Source organism: Cryphonectria parasitica (genome assembly GCF_011745365.1).
Source record: "Cryphonectria parasitica EP155 unplaced genomic scaffold M406scaffold_5, whole genome shotgun sequence".
NCBI lineage: Eukaryota > Fungi > Ascomycota > Sordariomycetes > Diaporthales > Cryphonectriaceae > Cryphonectria > Cryphonectria parasitica.
The window spans coordinates 2,933,514-2,943,312 of NW_024468913.1; the positions used below are offsets into that span (position 1 = coordinate 2,933,514).

A 9,799-nucleotide genomic window follows, 5' to 3' on the forward strand; every position below is an offset into this window, starting at 1 on the left:
GGGGGGGGGGTTTCCTGTTCACACCCGACCACCTACTCACATACACATATATCCGATGAAGAGGAAGGGGGGAAGCAAAAAAAAAACCAAAAAACTGGGACGTTGTCACACGAATCAAGTCTGCCCCCCCCCCCCCCCCTTTCCTCTTCCCATTTTCTCTTCCGACCGAATGAGGAGTCCTAGATATGTTGGCACGGCGCGCGGGGTTGTTTCCATCTACTCTGGAGCACCCAGCTGCTCGGACCTTCTCTCCTCGTCTGAAGGGGGGGGAAACGATGGTTGATGCACCATGGTAACAGAATGCAGGAGTGGTGATGATGGTGGTGAATTTCTTCTTCGTTTTCTTCGGACGGGAGGAAGGGTGGTTGAGAGGGGGGGGGGGGGGGAGTTGGTAGACTCGAGAAGGCTGGTCGGAAGAGAAGAGGAGGGCCTTTTGTTCATAGATATAAATATTTGATTCACCTCTGCTGAAGCTTCACGGTGTCTTCTTGTCTGGCAACCCACCCTACCCTCACCTACCTCTTCGTCCTCCTTCAACTTGATACTTGTCAAGAATACTATACCGTCCTTCAACAAGTAGCTGGTCTATTCTTTCCCGATATCACACCTCATTGGTTTAAGAAAAGATGTACTTCACACTCATCCTAGCCCTGGCCGCTGCCACCCTCACCACAGCGGCACCCACCCTCTCTTCAAGCACAGAGCACAACACACGCCAGCTCGATACCCTGCTGGGCGGCCTTACGGGAGCCCAGTCTGCAGCCGGTGCAACCACGTCTGGCGGCGCTGCGGATGGAGGTCTTGGGGCTCTCCTCGGAGGTGCCGGTGCCGGGACCGGTGATGAGTCTAGTGGTCTCGGAGCGACGTTGGGCGGCGGTCTAGATGGCGGTACGTCCAGGTTGAAATAAACACCTTTGTCTTGAATCAATGCTGACTTGTCTCTAGCTGAGGGCGCTCTGGAAAACCTAGGCGGTGGAGCACTCAAGGAGTAAATAGGAGATCAAAGGTGGACGGGCTTGATGGTTTCTATTCGGAATTACAGGAGCAGTGCTTCTAACTCCTCCTGGGTTGCTCTCGCTGTTACTCGCTGCCCGCGTGGAATGCTTTCCAAGGCCTTCTTGTTGTACATATATATGGGCTCGGTTCGGTAAGAGATCTGCAGTGCAGGATCTCGAATGAGCTCTCCCTTTTTAGGCTCGGACAGGATAATGCACCACCCAGGGCATCTGGCTTGACGCCACTAGTAATTTAGGTCAGATCCTCGTTTAAACATCTTCAATATTAAGAGGACTGGCCAAACACTTTCATGCGCCCTTCGAAGCATAGCAAAAAAAATAAAAAAAATGTGATGCATGTCTTCCCACCGGTGTATGGCTTGTGCTTGCGTGTCTATAATGCCTGTTCGCTGCCTAATGCGTTCGTTGCATTGGTGGTCCGCAGAGGGAAGGAAATCGAGAACCTGGTCAGATCGGCCACGTCTCCTCTACTGCATGTCTGCCAGATCGTCTTTAATCTCAATGTCGATGTCCGGAAGGGTGTGTCGTCGCCTCAGCTCGTCAATCTTCCCCGCAATGTCATTTGCGGTGGCTGCGCCAGCTGGAATGCTGATTTTCTCTTTCACCTTCTCCTCCTTCTTGTGATCCTTCGCACCTGGTTCGAATCTCTTCTGTACAGCCTTGATCATCTTGCCGAACCAATAGATGTTCAGGGTATTTAGAGTGATGTTGCTGGCCAGGTATATAACAGCCATCCATACCGGCAGTGGGCCGGCCTCCTTTGCGTACTTCATGACGTCCTCGGTTCCCGGAAGTTGTTCATTCGCGGGTGTGATGGACATGTACTCGGTGTTCGGGGCAGTGAATAGCGCACGGTACATGTCGTACCACACCATGACCGACTGGCCGACACCCCAGACAAGACGTGCCGAGAAAAAGGTGAAGAGAAGCACGATGCCGTTGTACAGCTGCGCCTTGGTTCCAGTCATGCCCAGTTTGTCGAAGAACCAGTGGATGTTGAGGAACGGGGTCGACAGCTCGTAGAGAATGAAGACGGTGGCGTAATAATTCAAAAAGGGTCTCTGTTGACCACAGTCAGGGGAGGTCTGCACACAACGTTGAGAGAGAAAAAAAATAAAAATGGGACGCAGGATCAAAACTCACGTAACCAAGAGAATAGACGGAGAGTGCGCTGACAGCATGGGCGAGCAGTCCAACACCAAAGACGTCCAGGTTGCAGATGGTGATGCAGAAGTCCCAGACAAAATATCCAGCTGCGAGCGACTGGACCAAGCCGCTGGATCCGGTGTAGCCCCAGATGCGTCCCTGCCAGTCCATGGAAGCGCGCTCCTTATCCGTCCACATGACCCAGAGGGCAACGATGCAGATGAGGACGCTCTGGAACAGGGATACGACGTGAGAATCCCAACTGGCCCGTTTGCCCCTCGATTTAGGGTAATGTTCGGGAGCATATTTGTTAGAAACCCACGGCGAGACGACGAGGTGGATGAACGTGTAGAGGAGGGCCGCGGCGATGACTTCGTGTATGTGCTGCGGCAGCACAGTCATATTATACTTTTCTGCGAATGGCCGGACCCATTCCTCGAGGGCGGGTATAGGCGGTATGAAGAAAGGGTCCTTCATGGCTGCGGTCTGCCTTTGGAGTTCGAGCCCAGATCAGCAATCAAGGATCGGTCATCAAAGAGGGAGCTGACCGGGAGGGAAAAGGTTGGCGAGAGGTCCGGGGGAAAGGGCAGAACAAGGACGTGCCTCTCTTTATATTAAAGAACTTGACCGACCTAAGCCACGGAAAATCCACATGAGACGAACCCCGCAAGCTGGAGCCTCCGAGGCAGTTGACAGCCTAGGCAGGCAGGCCGACAGCCACCAGATCAAGCTGCACTGCTCGGGGGAGGAGGAGGGGGGGGTTGTTTGTGCAGGCAGGGCGCTCCAGAATTATTGTTGGGATCTGCACGCGGTCTCTCCTCGCGAGGGTCCGGCGTGCCTCGATCACCAGGTGGTGCGCTGCTCAGCTGAAGGTGCAATGCAGCGTGCCAGGAGCAAGTGAGAAGCTCCTATGAGTAAGGCTACTGATTCTCGGCACGTTGACGTCCTGTGACGCTCAGACAAAGTACTTTGTGGTATAAAAAAAAAAGAGTGGTGCTTGGATTGTACCAAATCTTATAGTCGCATCGAGGCGAGACAACTATATGGACCCTTAAATTGTTGGGAAAATCGGCGGGTACTTGCGCAATACCTGTCAGCCCAATGTAGGTGCCTCTCTTGGCTGACAAGGCCTAAATTTCACGCCAGGTCTCTCACCCGGTCAGACCCAAAACAACGGAACGGCTGCGACAGCTGGGCGGTCGCCCTCTGAGCTGTGGGCTGGAGCTGGAGGGGTTGAAAGCCGGAATGCACAGTCGTAGGAGGTCTTTGGAATTAGAAATTGTTCATATGGATAAGATTGTACGCCGGGTTGAAATGACGACAAGAGTGGTGGCTGAGGAGTTGAAGGTACTGATGAGAATTGGCAGTGCTCTCTAGTGCAAGGCGTGAAAGAGAGGGGGTAGAATTCCAGGCCTGCCCCTCTTGGGAGTATTCCTTTGTTCCCCATCTCTGCGGGGCTCTCCTTCCCCCTGCCACACCCACTGCACCAGTGTACACGCTACGTACTGGTAACACCCCCTGACCGTTGTGGCCCGTGCACCTTTCGAAATGACCAGGGTGTTCACCGTTCATAGAAGCTCAGCAACTGACACTATCACGAGCTCATTCTGGCCCATACTTGCTGGCTGTGCATTTCAGGTCAAGCCAGGCTCCATAGTGAGCGTTGCGTTCCTGACTGAGTTGGCTGCTGTCTTTGTTGTGGGAACGTGAAAGTCTTTCACTTTGGCTGCTCAGCATCAGGCGATTTCGCTTCGAAGCTACCACCACGGACATTCCGACGGTCAGCACCACGTGTCCGTCATTTCACTTCCGCAGCTGCAAGGTCAAGGCGCGAGAACGGCTTTAAAGCCGTCGACTGAGGGATATGGCCGATCTTTTATACGACCTGCTAGCATCACAGCCCGGTGCCGACCTGCCCAAGACACCCAGTGATCAGACCTCCTTGGACTACCTGAAGCACCTGGCCGCTCAGCCTCTGTCCTCTCTAGACAGGACTGAGCCCCAGTCAATTTCTCAATCCTCTCATACCCTCCTCATATCTCTTCAGTCCTTGTCCAAAAGGTCATACAAGCCCATCATTGAATCCGCATCTCATCATGCTTCGTTACAGACGGCCCTTCCAGCACTGGCCAGCAGCACAGCAGAGCTGCGGCATGCCATACCGAGATTGGACAACGAGGCCGTGAAATTCTCAAGCACATACAACAAGGCCAGCGAGAATGATGTACTGGCGAGGAGAAAACGGGCCCTACTTCTGTCAAGGAATGTCGAGCGTCTCGTGGATGTACTGGAGCTACCCACCTTACTGAATTCGGCCATCTCGGCCTCACCACCGAATTACTCCTCGGCATTGGATCTCAATGGTCACATACGAAGACTACATTCTCTCTATCCCACCTCGCCGCTGATCGCATCTATATCAGCGCAGGCAGACGAGGCAATGAAGACGATGGCAGCGAACCTGGTACTCTCGTTGAAAGCACCGGGCCTGAAACTAGCCGCCTCATTACGGACCATCAGCTGGCTACGGAGGGTACTTCCTGACCTTGAGACGGCTGGGTCCCAAGACAAGAGCCATGGCTCGCAGGACAGAGTCTTGGGCGCGGTGTTCCTCGTGTGCCGCCTTGCCACGCTCTTGAACATGCTTGATGCGCTGGATCCACTGAAGGAACTCGCGGACCAGGAGAAGACACGACAAAAGTCAATCGGCAGCGGAAACGCCTGGTCAGGAGGCCAGCAGACGGAGAGGTACCTGAAGCGGTATATTGAGATATTCCGCGAGCAGAGTTTTGCAATCGTATCCATGTACAGGAGCATATTCCCAGCGACCTCCGATGCACCAGCTCCTGCGAGCGGAAAGGAGGACCCCCTCGAGCCGCTACCATCGTCTCTGTCAACCTTTCCGCTATATCTTGTCGACATGCTACTCGAGACCTTGCGGCTATACCTTCCAACCGTCAAGGATCAAGCATCAAGAGATAGTCTGTTGACGCAGGTTTTGTACTGTGCCGGTAGCTTGGGCCGGCTGGGAGGTGACTTCGGGTTGTTCTTGGCAGGCTTAGACCTTGGAAGTGAGGCAGAGGAGGAGTGGGTAGAGGTCGTGAGGCGACATCGACAATTGGCTGGACGCCTGGAGTCCATTGTCGGAGACTTCAAAGAGAAGACAACCAAATAGATTTTCTCCCGCGGCTCCTGAGGGCTGGAGCCGGGAGTCCCGGAGGACACCATTCACGACTCTGGGTGAGTCAATGGGTCCCTAAAAATACAAACTGCATCCTTTGCGTACGGGACTGCGCGAAATATGACAAATCTGATTATCTTTGCCGAGCCAACAAGAACATGGGTCTCCCAACGACGAGTATCTTGGTATGTAAGATCGGGACGATTCCCAGGCACGGGGTTGACAACAGTGGATACACACGGCAGTTCCCGGACTGTGACGCATTCCGCCGGATCGGCCGCCGCTCCGGTTCTCGAAAACCTAAAAAAGCATGCCGTCACCACTGAGCTTAAGCTCTTGTCCTTCATCCTCACAACAATAAAAGACGACAACAACATCCTCTTTTTTCGCGCCAACACCACGGCACAATGGCTCGATGCACGATCTGAATCAACTCATCCAACCGTCGATAGGTGCACCGTGACCTTAAACAGAAATGCTGAATTATGAAACCTTAGCATTTCCGGACACTCGAAATTCGAATCGTACTGCGGCTCGCCCGAATTACACTTCGCGATGAGCAGCGATGGCTCTCCCAAGGCCAAGTCCAAATCGAGTGAGCACCTTTGCATTATGTGCATTTCATACACAGATGTCTGACTGAAAAACGCACAGCCTACCATTTCGTAGCCGGCCTTGGGTCTGGCATGCTCTCCGCCGTCCTTCTCCAACCAATCGATCTTCTCAAGACCCGTGTGCAACAATCTGGCCACCACTCCCTGACCGCTGCCCTTCGCGAGATCCGAAATTCTCCTCGCATACTACCTGCGCTATGGCGAGGCGCGACACCATCCGCTCTGCGCACCGGCTTCGGAAGCGCAATATATTTCACATCCTTGAATGCGATCCGAACCAACGTCTCACGCATTCCCTTCCTTGCAGCAGACACCGGAACCGGCGACAGCGCACTCAGTACCATTAGAGACCGTGTGAAAGCCGGCGCAGGACATTCCCACTCGTCTTCGCTTGTCAAGCTCTCCAACACGGGGAACTTGCTGGCGGGTGCAGTGGCGCGCACGTTTGCTGGCATGATCTTGATGCCGCTGACGGTGATCAAGGTGCGATATGAGTCGAATCTGTACTCTTATGGCTCAATCTCGGCAGCAGGACGGGATATACTAGCAAAGGAAGGGGCAAAAGGTTTCTTCTCTGGCTTTGGCGCGACGGCCATGCGGGATGCGCCCTATGCAGGACTGTATGTGCTGTTCTACGAGCAGAGCAAGAAGAGGCTGAGCGCATGGCACGGAGCCAATGACAATTCCCACTCTGCCGAGTCAAGGGGACATGGCAGGATGGGTGTCTCGACTGCTGCGACGATCAACTTTTCCTCAGGGGTCATTGCCGGCGGCGCGTGTTCTGCGATATCGAACCCCTTCGACGCGGTCAAGACGAGGATACAGCTGCAGCCCGGCGTGTATCGAAACATGTTCCATGCAGCGCACATGATGGCAACCCAGGAGGGGATGCGCTCGTTCTTGGATGGTCTGGCTTTGCGTATGGGCCGTAAGGCTCTGAGTTCAGCACTGGCATGGACAGTGTATGAGGAGTTGGTCAGGAGGGCTGAAGTCACACTGAACCCCACAAAGAGAAGGGAGAATGTCTTGTAAGAGAAAGGAAAAAGGGCTGCATCATATGGAGGGGATCGGTCTGGGGTGCATTTCTTCCTGGAGTTTGGGCTTTGGAAAATAGGCAAGATACCACTCTGATTCCCTTGGATCAATCACCTTTCCTCTCGCCCCAAAGGAAAGAAAGGACTCCACTGAAGTGTTTATATCAGTGTTTGGACCTTACTTTGATCCTTTGAATCGATCGTTGTGTGCACTGGAGTGGCTTTCCGGCAAGGCATGTCGACTTTGGGTCAATAGGTCTGCCTGCTATTACATCTGTGTACCTCGTCTCCTCTCGAATTCCACTGTTATTTTTCTTTCTTTTCTTTGGACAGCTGCAATACCCAGCGTCTTCACTGCTTTGTGACCCAACAAAGCAGGCCTGACATCCTATCAGCTTCAAGACGTAGCTTAGCTTGTTGCTACTGGCATGATGTCCTCTCGCAAAGTGAAGCCCTCGTGGCCCACTAAGAGGTTTATCCTCATGCCTTGGGATGTTTCTCATTATTCAACACAGCTCATGGCTGTGAGACTCATTCAGGAGTTTGCTGCTGAGGAAGCTGCAGAGATCAGAGCTTATTTCCGGGCTATTGAAGCTGCCATGGCTGCTGCTTTCTCTGCTGCTGCTGCGGAGAGGTCTAAGAGGGAGGAAGCAGTACTTGCTGTCATGGAAAATGCAGACAAGGGAACCCGAGCACATGCTGCTCAGCCAGCTGCCATCCAAGAGGCCACTACAGAGAAGCATGAAGCTGCAGGACTACTCGCGGCAGTGGGTGATGAGGCATCTCCATGCGAGTCATCAGCCAAGTATCATCAACAAAAGCCAGCTACCGAGGAGGACTTCTCGGACAAGCAAGGAAAAGTCAACACAACCATCACGCACCCTCCCTCCAACAACAACAACAACAACAACAACAACAACAACAACAACAACAATAACAACAACAACAGCAACCATCAATCTACCAATATGGAGGCGGAGAACGACAACAATGGCAACGTCAACGGCACCCTCGCTCGCGTTCGCAAGGGCAACTTCGTTCCTGACCCAGAGGCTCCTGAGTTTGAGATTCCTTGGGCACCTCAGGGCTTGCACACATTCTCGAACGAGGAAGCCCAGATCTCTCAGCAGGCTTCCGAGATCGAAGAGCCTTCTCTGGGCAGGAACCTGGCTCTGGCTATGACCAGGGTGAAGGCAGGCAAGCCCAAGATTATGAACGAGCGGAACACTTGGTGCGGCAGATTCCTTGACGTAAGTCTTGTTCTTCTTCCTTCTTACTATCTTGAAATGTTGTTGATGGCTTCGTTTACGTTTCACTGACAAAAGTTCGTCTCCAGGCCTTCAATGGTGACGAAAACAGTGACAACAGCGTCACCCTGCGCGCCTTCCTCAACACCCCAGGCCTCCCCCTCATTTACAAGCTTAAGTCCTACATCGCCTTCAGCACTAATTTCGTCCCCAAGGCCTCTACCGACGGCGACGGCGGCGGCAGCAGCAGCAGCTACTCCACGTATGCCCCTCTCGCCCGGTCGCGCAGCTCCACGCCCATCAAGGACGGCGCCTGTCTGCCCAGCTCTCCGACGAACCACTGGCACAAGCAGGTCCTGAAGGAGGAGGACGGTGAGTCTGGCTGGGAGACCGAACCCTATAGTTCCGACGCGGTCACCGCTAGCTCCGAGGACGATGAGACCTGCGCCCTGGGCAGGGAGGACGAGTGTCGCCGCGAGACCCGCCTCCACTACCTCAAGCAGGCCGAGCGTACTTACGAGGCGTGCATACTCGTCTACACCGCCGATGAGGACGTCGAGCTCCTGGCACATGAGAAGGCTTGGCTGGAGTACGAGTTACAAGCCGCCAAGGAGGGCTGAGCTGGCTTGTGAGGCGGGCGCTGCATACTACGGGCCGCGAATGGATGGGAGGAGGGGAAAACATGGCATTTCTAGGTAGCACTGTCTCAACGTGATTGCTCTATGCAAGAGTTAATGAGTGGGACCTGAAATCGAGTCTTGACTTACAAAACGTTAGCAACACGACGCACCGTGGCAAAATCATTGTGAAGTTCGGAGGATGTGTGCATTAGTTGGACTGCTGCGTAGCTGGCTACCAATGATTCCTCCACCGTTTGCATCGTCTTTACTTCTTCGGCTTGGCGCCAAACTTCTTTTTGCTGCCCTTCATCTTTAGATCCTTGGGTTTGCCATCCTTGGAACTCGCCCGGCGACCCTCGAAGATGATTGCCTCAGGTGTCTTCAACGCGACGGAAGTCTCGTTCCTATAACCCTTACCCGGGCGTTCGGATCGCTTGTCTCCCCTCTCCCTCCACTTGCCACTTCTTGCATTGGACTTGGATATCCTGGCCTTGGCGGCTGCAGAATGACCAAGTAGCTTCCCAGCCCGGCCCGCCATGGTCTGCTGGTCAGCTGTGAGCTTGGGCACATATCTCGTGCTCTTCTTGCCAGCTTTGCTGCTGGTCTTGAGCGCAGCAACCTTCTCGGCTGTCTTCTTCTCCATCGCCCTGGCCGTCTTGTGAGGGGCTTTGCAGCGGTTCACGCGCAGCCCGCGAGGCAGCATGGGAGGGAACTTCTTCCCGTTCAGGAGGAGAGCTGCTTCGACAGAGTTACCATCCTATGTATCGCGTTAGCACCTCACAAGCACTCAATCATTCCTTGCGCCGACCGTTACTCACATAAAATTGCACATAGGCGATGCCCTTGCCGACTCTTGTCACCTGGTCACGCACAACCCGAACGCTTTCGACCTTTCCAGCATGCTGACCGAAAGTCCGCCACAGACCCTCTTCGACATCCAT

General features: G+C 53.9%; 4 protein-coding genes across 4 annotated transcripts; 3 read left to right on the forward strand and 1 right to left on the reverse strand.

Moving 5' to 3' along the window:
- Positions 1–626: 626 nt before the first annotated feature.
- M406DRAFT_331183 (uncharacterized protein) lies at positions 627–992 on the forward strand (the record flags this gene model as incomplete). The annotated part of the gene is made up of 2 exons (XM_040920603.1): positions 627–888; positions 946–992. 2 exons carry the CDS (start codon positions 627–629, stop codon positions 990–992), a joined length of 309 nt encoding a protein of 102 aa, XP_040775824.1.
- Positions 993–1,011: 19 nt separating this feature from the next.
- On the reverse strand, positions 1,012–3,099 carry M406DRAFT_356696 (DUF887-domain-containing protein). The gene is made up of 3 exons (XM_040923507.1): positions 2,795–3,099; positions 2,160–2,652; positions 1,012–2,077 (listed from the first exon to the last, which is right to left on the reverse strand). The coding sequence occupies exons 2-3, from the start codon at positions 2,637–2,639 to the stop codon at positions 1,484–1,486; spliced, it is 1,074 nt and encodes a 357-aa protein (XP_040775825.1). The 5' UTR covers positions 2,640–2,652; positions 2,795–3,099; the 3' UTR covers positions 1,012–1,483.
- Positions 3,100–4,026: 927 nt separating this feature from the next.
- Positions 4,027–5,337, forward strand: M406DRAFT_42849 (uncharacterized protein; the record flags this gene model as incomplete). Its single annotated transcript, XM_040924207.1, has 1 exon — positions 4,027–5,337. The coding sequence occupies one exon, from the start codon at positions 4,027–4,029 to the stop codon at positions 5,335–5,337; it is 1,311 nt and encodes a 436-aa protein (XP_040775826.1).
- A 376-nt stretch (positions 5,338–5,713) lies between these two features.
- On the forward strand, positions 5,714–6,989 carry M406DRAFT_292069 (mitochondrial carrier; the record flags this gene model as incomplete). Its single annotated transcript, XM_040919011.1, has 2 exons — positions 5,714–5,938; positions 5,998–6,989. Exons 1-2 carry the CDS (start codon positions 5,899–5,901, stop codon positions 6,987–6,989), a joined length of 1,032 nt encoding a protein of 343 aa, XP_040775827.1. The 5' UTR covers positions 5,714–5,898.
- Positions 6,990–9,799: the final 2,810 nt, after the last annotated feature.